Here is a 19255-nt window from a genome sequence, read left to right on the forward strand (position 1 = left end):
GGTCGAGTGGTCCATTCCTCTGCTTCCCAACGTTTGAGTCCCTGAGTATCACACGGTCGAGTCCATGAGCTGCACACGGTCAAGTGCTGGAGTAGCAAACGGTCAAGTGCTTGAGTAGTGATGGTCGAGTGCTTCATATTTTCTTGGTCTTCTCCTTGATTCAACTTCTATCCGCTACACTAGTTGCACTTCTCTCATCTCAAATGCCATTTCCATCTCAAATGCCATTTCCATGCTCCTTGAGTCCAATTCACCTGTTCAAACAAGAAACAATGCAAATGCAATGCAAATCCTACTCTAATGCACAAACAGTCCTTAAACTACATGAAAGTAACAAAACAAGCTAATAAAACATGTAAAAGATGTGAATAAACATGGTTAAACATGGTAAAATATATAAATATCAACTCCCCCAAACTTAGTCTTTGCTTGCCCTCAAGCAAACAAACAAGACATAAGAAGGAAGAGAGGTTTGAAGGTGGGATCTCAGAACCGTAAGCATGTTAATAGACCAGCTATAATCAATGTCCAAGTTACTAGTACTATGATGCAAGGTGAATGAGCTATACTTCAAGATTTTAGACAAGTCTTTCACAACCTTTACTGATTCAAGCCTTAGACTTTCTATTGCATTCAAATCAGTCATTTCCTTTAACATTCATTAAGCAAGAACATGAATCAGATTATGCAATGTTTAAACTCATTTGGCTTGGTAATAAGGGTTTAGAGACAAAAATGGTCTCTCTTTTGAGTGGGGCTTATCAATAACAAGGTTTCTCTCACAAAAAGTGGATTGAGCTTTAGAAGAAGGCTAAAGGTAAGATCACTTAGACATATACAAGAACAAAACTTTGTCTACCCAAAGGTACCCAAAGTGTTTGTTCCTAACATTATAATCCCAAAATGTCCTAGTTCTACCCTTTAATTTCATCTCTTCTCTTTTACCCTTTTCTCTACTGTTTTTAAGTCCTAGGAGAGGTTTCTTACTTTGTTTCTCTAGTGGAATGGAGGTTTCTTTCTTAAATGCTAAGGTTCTCTTTCTTACTTGTTTCCCAATTCATAGAGCTTTTACTAGACTCTTCTTTTCTATCTTTCTTTTCTTTGACTAGAACCTTATTTACACCCTTTTTACTACTCCATTCTTTCACTTAGAGTTTAAATTTGTTTTAAAACACTTCTATCCTAAAGACTTTACCTTTTTCTTTATCTTTTCCCTCTTTTGCTTTTCTTTTTCAAACATACCAAGTCCCAAACCCAGAACTTAAACCTCCTAGTCCTATCTAGTTTGAAAAATCCAAACTAGAACTACACAAGGCTTTATTCTTGTCAGTTCAAACCTAACACTTTCTACCAAGCTTAATCCCAAAATAGGCCTCACACACTCAAGAATAAACATGGCTTGAAAGAAAGGTTGGTTTTGGGTAGGAGAAACTGATTCAATGATGAAATCAGCTACTTGGATCAACAAGAGTGGTAAAAATGGTAAAGATGATCCAAATATGTATAAAGTATCCATGAGTTTAAAACATTGCACAAACTGATATTTAAAAGTCAATATTAAGTTCTTATAAATAGGAAATGACTTCAAATCACAACATGCTTCAGTTTAGACAGAATGCAATATAGGAATTCTAGACTTGGTTCAATCTTATGTTTTTAACCACTCAACTAGCATCAAAGTACTATTAACTTGGGCATTGATCCTAGTTTAGTGAATTTAAACAAGTTAACAAAGCTAAACTCATCATTGATCCCTAATGCAAATATGAAACAGTCCTACATGAAACATACTAACAAGATCCTAATATGCAATGCAATCTACATGAACACTCTGTTTTTTAATGAATTTTGTGAAAAAATTTCATTTTTTTTTGTTTTTTCTATGCCTTAGATGAAATGCAAATGCTAATATGATTATACTTAAAAATTTTAAATAAGAAAATAGAAAACAATGTCAAATGCTGTCTTAAACTCTCCCCCAAACTTAAATTACACAGTCTTTTGTGTAATAAAAATTTGAAAGGGAATTTAAGAACTAAAACAAACAAAATATGCAATTAAATGGTATAAACAATGGATAAGGTGATGTTGGTACCTCAAGGGTTGTGGAAGAAGCTATCTACAGCATCAGTCATGCTGTCATAGGTGTAGCTTGAGCCTAGGGCTTGATTTTGGCTTGCTGATGGAGAAGGAGGCAACTCGACTATGGCTCCGGATATGCACTTGATCGAGTGCTCAGTCGAGTGACTCGGTCGAGTGTCAGTTCGAGTGCACTGGTCGAGTGCCTCGGAACTTGTTGTTCTGCGCGAATTTGACCTCTTATACTCTGTGATGGCTCAAATGATGAATGATAACTCTCTAATTTACATGTTTTTAGCATCCTTTTTTGTCCATATCTTGCATTGTTTTCACCCTAACCTTAGCATTTTTAGGTCATTTACTGTAGGAATCCACATTTAGGCCATTTAGGGTGTTGCATTCTTGCATTTGCATATTTTGGATGAAAACAGGTGCTTAAGAGCCGAAAATGGGGATAAACAAGGGCGAACCCGAGCATGTACCCGAAGGAGTTATGGAACAGGAAGAACAGCATGAACACCAACCCGATCGAGGAGGATCTAAGAACAGAAAGAACAATCCGAGAGACTACCACGAAGAGCAACCCGAGCACATCCTCGTGCACCCCATCGAGCAGACCTTCGGGCAGGACTGGGAAACTAGGGTTAATGGGTTTCCATATATAATCCCCTCTCTTCTTCCACTCGCCTTAGCACGCCGCAGACCCTGAGAACAGAGAGCGAGAGCTTCTGGGAGAGAACTGAGCGACTCAAAACTCTTTCTACACTTTTGTTAGGATTTAATTTCATTTCTTTTTGCATTTTTGATTCTATACTCTTTTACTCTACTCTACTTTTAATACAATGCAATTTTCTTTTATCTATGCTTTTGTATTTTCTGCAATGAGAGTTGAGTAGTGTAATAAAGTTTCTAGGGATGGGTTAGACGATTTTGTGTTCTTGATCGGTTAGGATGTCTTAGCTTTTATATTTATGTTTTATAAATTCCCTTCTAGATTAGTGTTCTTAATGCTATCAACAGACCGAGAGGTTGAGATTAGATCTAAGGTGTTTTACCATCAAGAGGTGTAGATTAAATGCTTGAAACAATCAATGCTAGAGATTTACTCACTTAGCCTAAGAGATTAGATGAGTAAGGGGTTTATTGACAATAATGAATTGGTTTGTATTGCCTCCTTGGTCATGTTTCTCCAACGAGAGTTGGGTAGGAAAGTGATTAAGGTTGATTGTTTCTATCACGAGAGTGTTTTAACAAGATTTTAGAGATTCATTGTCTAGGGAATATCTGCTTGAGGCATGTAGGACATCCATATTGGTCAGGAACACTTAGGAGTCGATTACCCCATCCTTAGGAGCTTTGGTATTTAGATTGTTTACATTTTTATTCATCACTCGATCCCTTACCCGAGCAGGTACACGATCACCTGCTTCGAGTATACCTTCGAGTTGTTCTTGTTTATCTAGTTTACTCGATCACCCCACCGGATCATGTACTTGAATGCTTGCATCGAGTGCTTAGCTCGTATGGTTCTTGTTCATTTGCTTTCTTTTGTTTATATTAGGATTGTTAGATCAAACCCAACTATTGCTTGGCTTGACTTGCATAGTTATGACCATATCTTATCTGCTAGCATAACGACCATTTGGATTGATAACCCTTTGTACTACAACTGCATAGGGAATTGATACCCTGGGTGAAAATCATGTTATCAATGAAGCTCTTGAAGGTTCCAAAGGGTTTTCAGCCCTAGGCATGGCTCTCGTAGAGCTACTCCTCCTCAAATGCTCAGTTGGTGCTAGGGATGAATTTCCATCCTTCAATTCAACAATCTCTTTCTTCATACCCTTGATAGACATAGACATCGTCACCACTTTCTTCTTCAGTTTTTCAACAGTCTTACCATGCCACTTGTTCCACTTTTGGAGAAGTGTCACCCTCTTGATGGTCTCTCTCACTCCTCTGCTATCTCTTGGTTGGGGCTCATAGTCATCAAAGTAAAATTTCTCTTCCTCATCTGCCATATTAACATCTTCAGCTTGGTTTTCTGCAAATGGGGTTGTTCCATCAAACAATAGCTCAGCTGCTGGCCAGAAATCAATGTTAAGCCCTTCACTTATTGTATTTGCTTCTTGGTTTGGCAGAACAAACTGAGCCTTGCCCATTGTTGGATTGTCAAAGTTGAACAAGTATCTCCCATTATGCTTCTCCTTGGCTAAAATGAGAGTAGAGGTGAGGTATGGGATGTCAATCCACCTTGACTTGGTCTTCTCACCTTTTAGTGGAACTTTAGAAGCCACAAGGATTGGAGTGATGATGCCTCCAATTGTTAGGACTCCGGTTGAGCCCCTCTTGTATAACTTGCTGATCCTGCTTCTGTAGTAAGTCATTTGGTCAATGAGAAACATGGCAAGGTTTGTTTGCACACTACTCCCAAGAATGATAGTCCCATCTCTTGTTGTTGTGATGATGCAATATAGTGCTACATCTATCATCTTGAGCTCTCCCTCATTCAAATTCCCAGTTTCTTTTCTTGCAAAAAGAGTGTTTGCTAAAGCTTTGTGGAAGTACCTTAGGACTGGGCTTCTAATCTTGGAACTCTTGGTGCTGGAGGAGGAATATGGCCTATCTTCTCCAATAGTTTGCCAAACAGATTGAAGTTCTTCTTTTGGGATGGCAATGTTGTTAGCAGTCCCCATATCAAACCCAAAAAGCTCAGCAATCTTCACAATAGAGAGCTCATAATTCCTGCATTTGATGGAGAAGGTGATGTAGCCTGGCCCTTCCTCTTGATCCATCATGTCTTCATAGTCATGCATTTGGAGAGTTGCTAAGAATTCACAACTCATCTCTTTGTAACCCTCCATGTGCATCCCCATGAATTTGGTCATGTTGCACTTGCTAAAAAGAAACTCCATATCCTCAGCTATACCAAGCTCCTTCATGGTCTCCTTGTGTGGATATCTGGTCCATTGAAACTTCATGCTCATGAAAGCATCATAGAGCTGGGTTGTGGTCAGCTTTCCAGAATCTTCTTCTACTTCCTCCTCATCACTTTCTTCTTGTTGTGGCTCCTCAACTTGTTATGGTTCCTCAGCTGGCCTCTTCCCTCTTGATATGTTGCTCCTATTCTGAGAGAAATCATATACCAATTCGCCCTCACTCTCAGTCATGACCCAATCTTCTTCCACAGGTTGGTTCTGCCGTGTCCCCCTACTCGACGAGCCACTCGACCGTGTGCGTGGTCGAGTGCCTGGTCAAGTGCTTTCTCCTGTTTCTTGTGGAACATATGACACCTTTTGGAACTCAGGGAAGTTAGCAGCTACAAATTTAGCAGCTTCTCGGCGAGCAGCAGCTCATTCTGGTGTCTCACTTTTCTTGGAAGCCATTTCAAAAGAAACTGAGAATAATAGACTCAAAACTCAAAGTTAATAGGTTAGTAAACCAAGAAAATTGAAAGAACTGAGCCTTGAGCTTCTAAAAGAGATTTCTAGCAAGAATTTGAAATGTATATGCAAATGAGGGAATGTGAGGAGCTTATGCTCGAATTCATGTGTTTATAAAGAAGTGGAGGAGACAAGGGGACAAGGTGGAGCGTTTTTACCATTCACAATTTAAAATTGGAATCTTTGACTCACTTTTTCTACCACTCGACCCCACCAGTCGACCCCACATGGTCGAGCATGTGACCAGAATTTTGAATTTGAACTCTTTTCTCCCTCCATTCGATCGAGCAAGTAGAGAGAGCATCGAGTGGGCTTAAGCTTCTTTAGCACTCGATCGTGTGCTTCTTAATGGGCTGGTCAATTGGCTTCAAAAAGCCTTCTCCTCAAGTCCAAAACTGTTTAATTCCACTTGTAAACCCATGTAAAAGCCTGCACAAAAAAATATGAAAGAAAAACATCAAAAACACAAGGAAATTAAACTTATATACAAAGATACCTTAGGGACGTCCTCCCTAGTGATCTTGTTTATAGTCACTAAGCTTGACTTTTGGTGCCATTTCAGGCTTGGTTTGGAGATCAAATATGTGATGAGTTCCCCCCCCCTGGTTCAATTTGATCACCATGAACCTTGTTCTTGGTCAAAACAGTCAATACACTTGAACCTTACTTATTCTTGATCTTGAGCCTTGGCCTTGCTTTCTTAACAGACTTCTTGTTGAGTTTCACTTGGAGATCCTTCACCAGATCAGTCAACTCGATCGTGTGCTGAGTCAAGTGGACTGTCGAGTGTCTTCTTTGCTTGGTCTCCTGCTTCATTCTGAGCTGAAACTTGTTGAATACCCTTCCCATCTTGATCCTCACTGTCCTCCGTGATATCATCCACTATGACATATATAGCCTTGGCAGTAAACTCTCTTGGATTTTGAATTGCTTTTTCAGGTAGTTGATTAGGCTTTGGGGCTGAAGTTGAAGCCTTATTGCTCTCCATGAATTTAACCTTTGAGTTATAGCTCTCAAACTTAATGTTAAGGTCATTATAGGTAGAATCTATCCTCTGGTTTATCTTAGCAAACTTATTTGAGGTTTCCTGATGTCTAGTGGTTTGGTTAAGCAACAGCTGCTGCATCAATGTTCTTAAGTCAGGTTCCTAGGCTTGGGTGGTCTGAAACCCTGGTGGAGGACACATTTGAGCCTGGTAACCATGGTTATGTTGTTTAGGTACATAAGTGTGCTGCTGTTGTGCTTGTTGTGGTGGATAGACTTGGTCATGTGGGTTAGCCACATTTGTACTCCTATAGAACAGATTGTTTGGCTTGAATTGGTTGTAGGGCTTGAAACCTCCTTGGTTTTGCATATAACACAGCTCAGCTACCTCATTCTCCCCATCTTGAATTGTTGTATCCTCCTCACCAAGAAAGTGAATGTTCTTCTGTTGACTAAGCAGAATCATGTCTAACTTGTCATTGACAATCTTCAAGTCCTTCTTATACTTCTCATTTGGTGCAGAATCAACAAACCTCACTGTTCTGTCATAGTCTTCATTGTAGTTGCCATCTGACTTAGCCAAGTTCTCCACTAGCTCCCATCCATCATCTACATGCTTGTCAAGGAAGTTTCCATTGGAAGCAGTGTCTAGCAACATTCTTATCTTGGGCAGAACACCTCTGTACAATGTGCTGAGCAGTGACTCATTGCTGAACCCATGGTGTGGACACTGTGTTTGGTAGCCCTTGAATCTCTCCCAAGCTTCACAAAATGTCTCATTGTTCTTCTGTGCAAAGCCTGAAATCTCATTCCTCAATCTTGCTGTTCTGGCATTGGAGAAGAATTTGGCTAAGAAGGCTTTCTTGCATCCATCACATGTGGTTATGGCTCCTGTTGGAAGTGTCTTCTCCCAAAGTTGAGCTTTGTCTCCTAGAGAGAATGGAAATAACCTTAACTTGAAGTTGTCCTCACTCACACCATTTATCTTTGTAAGGCCACAAAGCCTGTCAAATTCATCCAGATGATCCAATGGGTCCTCCGTTAGCAGTCCATGAAACTTATTGGACGGGATCATACTGATTAAGCCACTTTTGATTTCGAAATTATTGTTGGCCACTGTAGGAGGTACTATGCCAGCTCTCCGTGTATGTGTATTAGGGGCATCTCCTGCTCCAATCTGCCTTGGCCTTTGGTTCTTGTGCATTGGTGGATCCGTCAGCAATTGTTGTTCCTGTTCTTGAAGGATCCTGGTTTTCTGCTGTTTCAAGTCCCTCGGTAGGCGATTGATGTGATCAATGTACTTCTCTAAATTCTGATTTCCCTTTGATCTTGTCTGCATCAACTAACTCGACCACCTGCTCGAACTGACACACGATCGAGTGCAGGCTCTAGCTACTTGGTCGATTGGCTGATTGATTGACTGGTACTCGATCACTGAGATAAAGGGCACACGATCGAGTGCTTGCTCGAGTGCACACCTGAAACTCAAACTACCAACCAAAACAAGAACTTGACAGTGGTGGAGCAATTAGTAACATAACTTAATCTTGAATATTTATAAATCCTAAATGAAACAAATCAGCACACTAATGGTTAATTTTTTGTTGAAAAAAATAAGATATTTCTCCAAATTTCTCTTATACGATTAGTACGCTTTGTAAGTACATTGATATCTTGTGTTTTTATGTAATTTTAGAGCTTAATTCTTCATTGTTTTGTGCATATTCATAAGCATTTAGGTTGTTTAGGTTGCATTTTGCATCAAGTTTGTTATCTCAGATGATGGAGTAGAGATGTACAAGGAAAGTGTGCTTTGGAGCCAAATAAGTCAATAATTAGCAATATAATGGAAGACACACATTTGGATGCACACAAGATGATTGATGATTCGGAACCAGTTTGCAGTCCCTCAAAGATCGACTCGTATGAAGACCTTTCTTTGGGATTTAGCTCCAGAGTTCTTCATCTAAGTTATTGGAAATTGAGTAAGCTTTGCAATGGAGGTGATTTCAGGCCAATCAGATGTGCGTGTAAAGAGTTATACCTGTTTGAGTGAACGTATATACAGCCAGAGTGAAGACAGGAGCCACACGCGGCCAAGAGCAGCGGCCAAACGGTGGCCGAGTGAAGACCAGCGGCCATCCCAATCGGTCAAGAGCTGGCCGATGGAGTTCAGTAAGAGAAAGATCGTTTACAGCAGCGGCCAAGCTCAATCGGCCAAGCCATGACCGTTGGAGCCACGCGACCTCATCAATCGGCCAAGCCATGGCCGATGGAGCTCAAGAAGAGAAAACACCGTTTACACCAGCGGCCACCACCATCGGCCAAAGTGTGCCCGGCCATCCCAATCGGCCATCTCAATCGGTCAAAGCATGGTCGTGTGAGACCATCACCACACTTGTTTTAGTTTTGATCCGGGTTTGACCCGGTTTGAACTGGGTTGACCCGGCTCCCTTTTATTTTGCTATAAATACTCTAACCCTATTAAGGGGAGACTTATCTCTTATCTCTTATTTTTGGTTTATCTTTTGTTTATCTCTTGTTTGGCAGCCATTGAGAGTTTTTAAGATTGTTTACCCTTGGTTTGTTGAATGATTGAGTACTTCTAAGTTTTTAATAGCAATTTTTTTTTCAAATCTCTTAATCTATAATCTCTGATTATGATTTCACAAAGACCAAACTCTTTCCTTTGTGTGATCATGATGATGAGGGAGTAGATCATTAGAACTTTGGGCTAGGTAGATTAGGGAGATAGATGATTGATCTTTGATGTCTAGAGCCTTATTTATGTGTTTCATATCTTGTTTAGTATTAATAATGCTGGAAAGCCTTGATCAAGCTTGAATCTAGACATTAGGATTTCCATTGCCCAGAAGGTGTTTGATGAAATTCCTGAACCAAACTATTCAAGGGCTTTGCACTCATAGCCAATGGAAATTGATGATTAGGGTGTTTAGTGGTATTAAGACTTGTTCTTAATGCATGCTAGCTTTGTGATTGCCTTTGGAAAAAGTTGATTATCACTTGATTAGTATAGGAATCTCTACCATGGAAATGGATTGATTTGCATTAGTGTTCTTAGCCGTAGGATTGTTCTTGATTGTTGTCTAGACATCTAGGATTGGTTAGCTATCTCCCAAGTCAATTACGTTGCCCAACATTCACTTGTTTAATTTTGATTTAAAGTTTGTTGTTAGTTATGTTCTGTTTCTTTTCTTTAATTTGTTTTGCTAGTTAAGATTGTTACAACAAACCAATTCCTATTAAGAATAGATTAAGCAACTTTGTGTATTCTTAGTGAATTGATTAATGTCGATTGTGGATTGATAATTTAATTGACTGAAATATACTACATCTTGCTTACGCGTATTATTAGGGTCGACCCCTAACCATTTGAACATCTTCCACATATATAAATTATATATATTAGTAAAATGTCAATCCTTCGGACCCCTAATCAAGTAAAGTGATTTATATTATATTTGGATGCAGGACTGAACGTGGAGTGTTTTCTAAATTTTGTATTTTGTTAAAACTTATTATAAATGTAACTAAGGAATTTTATAGAATATATATACCATGCATATACATTTACTTAGTCAAAGTATCTACTATATATATTAACAATGTTTGTATCGTATATCGTTGGGTTTGACAGTATGTCATTCCCTTAATATTGTAATCAACTACTTGCACAAGTTTATTATATGAAAGGTTGTTTGTAATTTTGTTGTTGTACAAAAGTTTGTTTTTGCATAAACTGGTAATTGGAGGGTAATTTTGCTTACCACCAATTTCATAATCACAAGTTGCACCGTTTACTCAATCGGCTTTCGTTCCAAGCCAGTTGATCTTAGATAATATCTTGATTGTGCAGGAGATGTTTCATGGGTTACAGACGAATCTGTCCTGCAAAGGGAAATTTATGGCGATTAAATCAGATATGAGTAAGGCATATGATAGTATGGAGTGGATTTTTGTTAGAGAATTACTACGAAGAATGGGGTTCGCGAAAAAATGGATCAGTGGATTATCTTTTGTGTTACTTTGATTGAGTATAAAGTTCTTTTGGATGGTCATCTAAATGGATTGATATTCCCAGAGAGGGGATTAAGTGAGGGGAATCCTTTATCTTCTTATTTCTTCATCTTATGTACGGAAGTGTTAATTGCAAATATTTGGAAAGCGGAGATGGATAAGCTGATTACATGGACTAAGGTAGCAAACAAATGTCCGCCAATTACGCATTTGTTGTTTGCGAATGATAGTCTGTTTTTCTGTAAGGTCGATAAGGAACAATGTAAGGTTAATTTTTATATCTTAAGAAAGTATGAGGCTGTTTCAGGACAGCAAATTAATTTTCCTAAATCTACTATTCAGTTTGGTCATACAGTTAATGCGGTCACAAGGACGGAGATGCAGGGTGTTCTTGGATAACAAATTTGGGCGGTATAGTTCATATCTAGGTTTACCTGAGAGTTTAGGTGGGTCTAAAACAAAAGTTTTTTCTTTTGTTCAGGACAGGCTACAGGGTCGGACAAATGGTTGGTCGGAAAAAATTACTTTCAAAAGAGGGAAAAGAGGTTATGATTAAGTATGTTGCAACTGCTGTCCCAACATTTGTGATGTCCTGTTTTCGGCTACCGAAAACAATCACATCCAAACTTACTAGTGCAGTGGCGAATTTTTGGTGGAGTACAAATGGCCAGATAGAGGGTATGCATTGGCTCGCGTGTGAGAAATTATGTTTTAGTAAACAGTTGGCGATTTGGCTTTCCATAATGTCGATAATTTTACTTCGGCTTTGTTGGCAAAACAAATATGGCGGCTGATTGAGTCTCCAGACTTACTGTTCACCAGAGTTTTCAAAAATAGGTACTATAGAAATTTGAATCTAATGGAACAGATTCGGTCATACTCCCCCATCGTATGGACAGTAAAGTATTGTTTCAACTAGATCATTGGTAAACAAAAAGCTTATTAAAATAGTTGGTTGCGGGAAATCTATTTCAAAATTAACTCATATGAACTAATTTTTTGTTGAAAAAAATAAGCTATTTCTCGAAATTTCTCTTCTACGATTGATTAGTAGGCTTTGTAAGTACATCTTGCTTACGCATATTATTATGGTCGACCCCTAACCATTTGAACATCTTCCACATATATAAATTATATATTAGTAAAATGTCAATCCTTCGGACCCCTAATCAAGTAAAGTGATTTTATATTATATTTGGATGCAGGACTGAACGTGGAGTGTTTTCTAAATTTTGTATTGTTGTTAAAACTTATTATAAATGTAACTAGGGAATTATATAGAATATATATACCATGCATATAATTTTACTTAGTCAAAGTATCTACTATATATATTAACAATGTTTGTATCGTATATCGTTGGGTTTGACAGTATGTCATTCCCTTAATATTGTAATAAACTACTTGCACAAGTTTATTATATGATAGGTTGTTTGTAATTATGTTGTTGTACGAAAGTTTGTTTTTGCATAAACTGGTAATTGGAGGGTAATTTCGCTTACCACCAATTTCATAATCACAAGTTGCACCACTTATTCATAGAATAGGATCGTCTTCCTCGCTGCCAATTTTTCTCAATGTTATATAAGACCCCTCTTCTTTCTGCTGTAAATCTAAGTACGAGAAATCGTGAACGATTTTATAAGAGACTTAAATCCTCGTTCCATAGCTCGTCACTCTTAACAGTTAGCTCTTCTTCCTTAATTATGTCTTTCATATTTTACATGACAAGAACTACGATGATAATTATAATCATATTTTTGTAAAATTTATCTATTATGCAACGCATTATGTTTTATATGATATAATTGATTTCCATTTTCTCTTTAGTTTGTAATTGTATGGTATGATTGTATTTCATATCTAACAAAACTTTGATGCGTTTAACAAAAAAAAAAAAAAAAACTTTGATGCAGGAAGAAAAAAAAAAGGTCGTAACTTATCGAAGATGGGATCTCCAGTACCAGTACCTTGCATTTATAGAGTGCCAAAGGCAATTCGTAAAGCGAATCCCCGAGCCTATACAACTCAGATTGTCCTCATCGGCCCGCTTCATCGTTCTTCCAAATTGATGCCGGTATCTTCTAAGGACGACGTAGACGATGCTGGCACGAGTACGGAAATAAAGTACGTTGTAAAATACATAAAATTATGCATACGCAGACAAAAATATATACAAACATCACGAAAGTGTATCAATTATATTCTAGGATTTAATGCGCAGTACACCAAAAAGTAATTTTTTTTAATTTAATATTAAAATTATATTCAAAAAAAAATAAACTTCTTTACATTTTAAAATCAAAGCCTTTCTTAAAATATTTTTCGAAATAATATGCTATAATCTTAATAGAACCTTGCAGCAAATCATGTCTGAATGATGTCATCTCTCCATTTCTGATAGTGCTTAGCCGCTTGCGATTTTTTTTGTCGATTAGTTTAACAAGTTTCTCCACCGTAGAAGATTGGTTTCTATGACGCCTATCATTCCTCCTTATGTAATAATTTAGATTTTATAGATTTTTTATTTTGATATTAAAATTATAAGATTTAAATGTTTCTTGTTTTTAAAATTTAACCCGCAGTAAATATGTAGTTAAGTAATTTAAACTGCTGTATACCACAAGATAATTTTTCATTTTTATATTTAAGAATTTAATCTTTATATTTTAATATTTCATATTAAAAGTATATGATTTCAAGTTATTATTTTTAAATTTTGCCTATGATACATGTGTAATTTAGTAATTTGAACTGGTGGTACATTGCAAAAAAAATTTTAAATTTTTACATATAATGATTTAGTTTCTTATAGTTTTTAATTTAATATTAATAAAACTGTATGAATTAGATTTTAGTTTTTTCAATATTTAATTTGTGATACGTGTGTAATTTAGTATATAATTGTATATTTAGAGATATAAAAGATTAAAAGTTATATTCAAGTCATCATACATAGAAATTATGTCAATATCGATCATGACCCGTTCGGCCAAGTTTTGTTTTCAATTTTACAGTATAAATTATTGTTTAGGATATATATATATATATATATATATATGTAATTATAATTAATATAATTTTGATATGATGCTAACTAATATAATTTGTGAAAGACAGAGAGAAAGAGTAATATTTTATTTTGGTAAAGGAATATGTAATTTTTATAATTGGTTGATATATTTAGTTTCCATTTTTGCCATATATTACTTATTGTTTTCTGTGCAATATTTTAGGGGTTAAGTTTGTAAATTTTCAATTAGTATAAGTAGAACACAAAATCTATTTCAAAAATATTAATATAGATATATATTATATTTAAAAGCGTTCAAACTACTTAAAATTGATAGCACTTTCGTGATTATATATTCCTTATCTTGGCTTTTTTTAGCCAAACAAATACGGCATTCATTATAAAGTATCACATGCTATTAAAGTATTTAATTTTCCTTCCCAAAATCCTAGCATTCTGGATTTTTTCTAATTTTTTAAAAAGTATTAGGATTTAATCCAGGGATAATTATTTAGAGAAATTGTTAGAAAATACCCTTAGATACCCTCAAAAATACCTAATTTTTTGGCCATTTTCATATTTTTTCAGTTTTACACAATTACAATGTTTTAAATTAACTTTAAGATTTTTTTTCCAGGTTTGGGTTCTCTATTTTACATTTAGGGTATTTTTAGGAGGTAGAATTTAGTATTTAGAGTTTAGGGTTTAAAATTTAATTTTTTTGTATATAGAATAAAGTTACTTTTGAAAATGGACAACAAGATAAAGTATTTTTGCAAAAATATTGAAAAATAATATTTTTGCAAATGCCCCACTTTTTACATCATCCTAATTGAATCAAATTAAATCCATGGTGTTAACAAAATAATAAAATAATGATACAACATTAGTTAATGATACTGAATATATATTAGTATCAATTCAAATCCGGCATGCTATATAACCCGGTCCAAGATAATTTAAACATTTAATAAATTTAAATCAAATGTTCATAATGTTTTTAATTTTAATAAAGTTTAAATATATCAATAACATTATTTAAAACATTTTAAAAGTTTAAAATATACTATTCTTGTATAATTAAAGGGTTTGACTAAAGAACTGAAATAAATCAATACAAGATTTTTAATGTTGGATGCTTCATAATTAAGCTTTATGCTCACTCGGTTGCATAAATTAAGCTTACTGCTAAATTAAACTGATTTTTAATGTTGGATGCTTCATAACTAAGGTTATTGACTAAAATTTCAAAAAAAAAAAAAGGGTAACAGTAATCATTTTTTTTTTAAACTGTATTACATAATCTGTCCCAAAACAAATCAATAAGTACTACTACTATTAAAGAAAACAAAAAACACTTGTCGTCTGAAAGTTTCTTTCTTTTATCTTAACCTTGAAGCAAGATTCCGAAGAAAAGTATATACTCCTTTAATTTTCCATGGTTTCACACGACAAAACCAGCTCTCATCTCCTTCATTCCCATTACATATTTTTGTCTTTAAACCCTCAAAACGACAAAAATAAAACAAAAACGGCAAAACTTTTTATAATTTCCAGACACATAATATAAACACAAACTTTATGCAGAAACTACTAATCAAGAAACATAAAATTTTGAAACCTCTCTCTGTTTCTGTCTCTCTCAGTTATGAAACTAATAATACATCAAGTCTTCATCTTTTGGTTCTTCTTACCATTCTCTGCAATCTCCGGTGATCATGGTGATTATAAAAATCTCATCTTTAAAGGTTGTGCAAACCAGAGGTACCCAGACCCAACTGGTGTTTTCTCTCAGAATCTCAAAAACTTGTTCGCTTCTTTGGTTTCTCAGTCAGCACAGAGCTCTTTCGCGTCCACAACCTCCGGAACTGATAACGCCACCGCCGTGATCGGTGTTTTTCAGTGCCGCGGCGATCTCCACGCTCCTCAGTGCTCAGATTGCGTATCTAAAATCCCTAAACTCGTCTCTAAACTCTGCGGAGGCGGCGGAGACGACGGTAATGTGGTGGTGGCGGCTCGTGTTCAGCTCGCCGGGTGTTATATCCGGTACGAAATCTCGGGGTTCCCACAGACTTCCGGTACTGAGATGTTGTTCCGTCTCTGCGGGAAAAAACAGAGCGGTGATCCTGGGTTCTCCGGGAAGAGAGATACAGCTTTTGATATGGCGGAGAACGGTGTGAAAACAGGTGGAGTCAGTGGTACCGGTGGCGGCGGCGGAGGAGGAGGGTTTTACGCGGGGCAGTATGAGTCGGTGTACGTGTTGGGACAGTGTGAGGGTAGTTTGGGAAATTCAGATTGTGGTGAATGTGTGAAAGATGGGTTTGAGAAAGCAAAGAGTGAGTGTGGTGAGTCCAACTCTGGACAAGTTTATCTTCACAAGTGCTTCGTTAGCTATAGTTACTACTCTCAGGGTCAGGGTGTTCCAAACATAGAACCACTCTCAGGTAAACAAAACTTACTAATCCAATCCTAGTTTTAGTTTTGTGCTTCTATTGTATTACTATTTAGTGAGTGTAGCATTATAGTATTTAAATCATAATAATTAGGTGATAGTTACACATACACATGAAACTCGTAGAAGAATGTTATCTTATAGCATGTAGTTTCATTGTCAAGTAGATTAGACAAAAGTTAATGGGGGCAGGACGAAAACATAAAACTAGTGGAAGATATTAAGACAAAACAAAGAAATATAAGGACAGTGGGGAAATATTTACTTTATAGAAAAGAAGAGATATTATCAAATTTTAGAATGTTGACACATCATTCTGGTTACATGTGATGTGAGTGAGGAAGACTTAAAAAATTTGTGTGTGAATTATAAGGGAATGGCCATTAATGGGTGATTGATTGTGTGTGGGTGTAGGTGGAGAGAAGAGACAACACACAGAAAGGACGATAGCTTTGGCGGTGGGAGGAGTTTTTGTTTTAGGGTTTGTCATTGTTTGTTTGTTGGTTTTGAGATCTGCCATGAAGAAGAAGAAGACTACTAAATATGATGCTTACTGATTTTTTTTTTTTTTTTACTCATTAACCCCAATAAAAACAATCAACAAAATTTTTATAAGGTTAATTAGAAAAATGAATAGATAAGCTTTTCCAAACTGTATATTCAACTATTATACTGATTTAAGATTGTTTGCATTACAAAAAGTTACATGGAAATCAAGAAAATATCAATGCACATAACATTCATTTATATATATTTCTGGACAATTTTGGATTTTTTATCAATTAGTTAACCAAGCATTTTTTCAAAATCAATGTTTTTTAATTATATATGTATATATCTAGTTCTAAATTATTTACATTAAAATAAAGGTTTATGATTTCGGATTATAGTTTAGTTTTTTTTGTTAAGATGCAAGGGTTGGGTTTTTTCATTTATTTTTGTTGTCTTTGTCACTTATCTAATTTCTCTTTCAAATCGTGTGCCATTTTATTTAATTAACCATTGAAGGATGAAAGAGATTGCTCAACTTACTGACTAGTACGTTTTGTTCCATTTCTAATGATAAAAATGAGATTAGAAAAAAGAAAGCATACCCACAATGGAAAAATAAAAGTAAAATGAAACATCAAAGTAGCAAAATTGATGAAAAAGAGAAATACTCAACACGAAGTTAAAGCAGTTTTTTTTTTGTGAAGCAATACAAGTGTACGTGTGACTACTCAATTTCTCAACAAATCTTGTTTCAGTCGTTTTCGTTAAGAAAGAGTAAAGCTTTATTGGTGGCATATCACACTTTGGAAGCTTTGGAGTTAAGTGAGATTCATTGTATCCGACTATACATTTCACTACATCTATAAAATCATATCTTTGCCATGTAAAGTGATTGCCATACTAGTATTCAACAAAATATGTCACAACTATGGTAAAAACCATTCTGTACTGCAAAACCTGACTGATTTCAATATATGCTTAGGCCTCTTTAAAAGAAAAATAAGTTTGAGAGCTGATAATCTGTTCTACCACCACTTTTTGGAATATAGATATTTTTGAACATGATTTCCCAAACCAAGAGAGGACACAAGACATACATCATCTTACAAAGATCTCTGAACTAAGAGTCAGTCTAACATAACTTTTTCACCTTAAATCTGAAGTAAGAAAGAATCTGACACAAAACTTTCACCTTAAACCCCTTAATGAACAAATATACTTGGCAATTAGGAACTATCCCAGACTTGTATAAAACTCAAACTCCATACTTCAAGTACCCTTAACAAAGAAGAAGACCATCACTAAGGATTTTGGATAGTCTATTTAAAGATTAAGCAATTCTACGAAAGTGAAATTCAACTATACTAACAAGAATCAGAACTCTAGAGCATTGAACATACTTCGAAGCTAAGATAAGTTAAAAGCTTCAACTTCATTGCCTAAAGCTGCTATAGTCAACTAACTCCTACCAAAATAGCTCAAGTACCATGAACAAAGATATTACACCATTTAACAACTTCTTCCAAAACATCTTCATTGCCTATAGATGTTACACCATTTAATCAAAGTTAAAAATAAACCATATCAACTAGTTTCAGAACTCTACGCGAGGATTCCATAAGCTAAAAAAAAAAGCTTCAACTTCACTGCCTAAAGATGCTTAATTTAACTAACTTATCAACAAGTTTCAGAACTCTAGAGCATTGAATACGATATGACAAGCTAAGAGAGCCAAAAAAAGCTTCAACTTCATTGCCTAAAGATGCTAAATTTAACTAACTTATCAACAAATTTGAGAACTCTAGAGTATTGAATACGCTATAAGAAGCTAAGAGAACTAGTAAAAAGCTTCAACTTCAGTGCCTCAAGATCCTATTTTTATTGCAATAGAAACGTAAAACAAGACAAAGAGTACTAAAATACATAGATGATGATGACAATCAAATCTGAAGATGATAACAACAAACAACAGAAAAAAAAAAAAAAAAAAAANAAAAAAGCACCAAACTTTATGAATCCACCAAAACAACAGAAAACAAAACAGAGTAAAAAACAGAGTACCCTAAATTCGTAAATAGGGATTTCTTACAATCCCCTTTGCATTTGCATTGGAGATGGTGGAGCTCCGAGGAGACTAGCCTGCTGAAGCTCAAGTTCGTTGAGCTGTACTTCACGATCCATCTCAATGATCAGTGGAACGGCAAGGATGAGAAAAGTTGTACCAGCGATCCACGCGGCTTTTCCGGTGCTCCAGAGCAGTTTCTTCGATACTCCGACGGCATCTCCAACTGCGCGTCTTCCTTGAGACACGATCTCGGAGTTTGAAATCTTAGCTAAGATGTTTGGTTCTCCTCCGCCAGATTTACCGGCTCCGATTCTCTTCGCCGCCATCGATTTGATATAAAAGAAGAGAGTGTTTGTGGTTTTCTGAATCGCTAAATCTCAGGAGGTTCACAACCAGAGAGTTTGTGGCGAGGGTTTCTTTCCTTCTCTGAAGAGATGACTTTTTGGTTACCATGATTGGGCAATTAAGCCCAATGAATTAGTTGGCCCATAAAACTCAAAATCCGAAAATCGATCTGAAAAATCCGGTTTTGAAACCAAACCGAATGATCATACAATCCAAATGGATAATGAAAATTATCCTATTCGGGTTATCCAAACTGAACCAAAAAACCAAACAATATCTATCTACAAAACCCAAACTGAACCAAACGACATTGAAGTAGTCATCAATGTGGTTTATTTTTCCTA

General features: G+C 36.0%; 2 protein-coding genes and 1 long non-coding RNA gene across 3 annotated transcripts; 2 read left to right on the forward strand and 1 right to left on the reverse strand.

Annotated features, from left to right (window-relative positions):
* Positions 12151-12678, forward strand: LOC104760549. Its single transcript, XR_762965.1, has 2 exons — positions 12151-12229; positions 12461-12678. It is a non-coding gene; the product is annotated as an uncharacterized LOC104760549 (long non-coding RNA).
* Positions 14917-16772, forward strand: LOC104760550 (cysteine-rich repeat secretory protein 56-like). The gene is made up of 2 exons (XM_010483487.2): positions 14917-16001; positions 16424-16772. Exons 1-2 carry the CDS (start codon positions 15206-15208, stop codon positions 16564-16566), a joined length of 939 nt encoding a protein of 312 aa, XP_010481789.1. The 5' UTR covers positions 14917-15205; the 3' UTR covers positions 16567-16772.
* Positions 18357-18992, reverse strand: LOC104760552 (mitochondrial import receptor subunit TOM9-2-like). Its single transcript, XM_010483489.2, has one exon. The coding sequence runs from the start codon at positions 18890-18892 to the stop codon at positions 18587-18589; it is 306 nt and encodes a 101-aa protein (XP_010481791.1). The 5' UTR covers positions 18893-18992; the 3' UTR covers positions 18357-18586.

This window comes from Camelina sativa, chromosome 18 (genome assembly GCF_000633955.1).
Source record: "Camelina sativa cultivar DH55 chromosome 18, Cs, whole genome shotgun sequence".
Classification (NCBI taxonomy): Eukaryota; Viridiplantae; Streptophyta; class Magnoliopsida; order Brassicales; family Brassicaceae; genus Camelina; species Camelina sativa.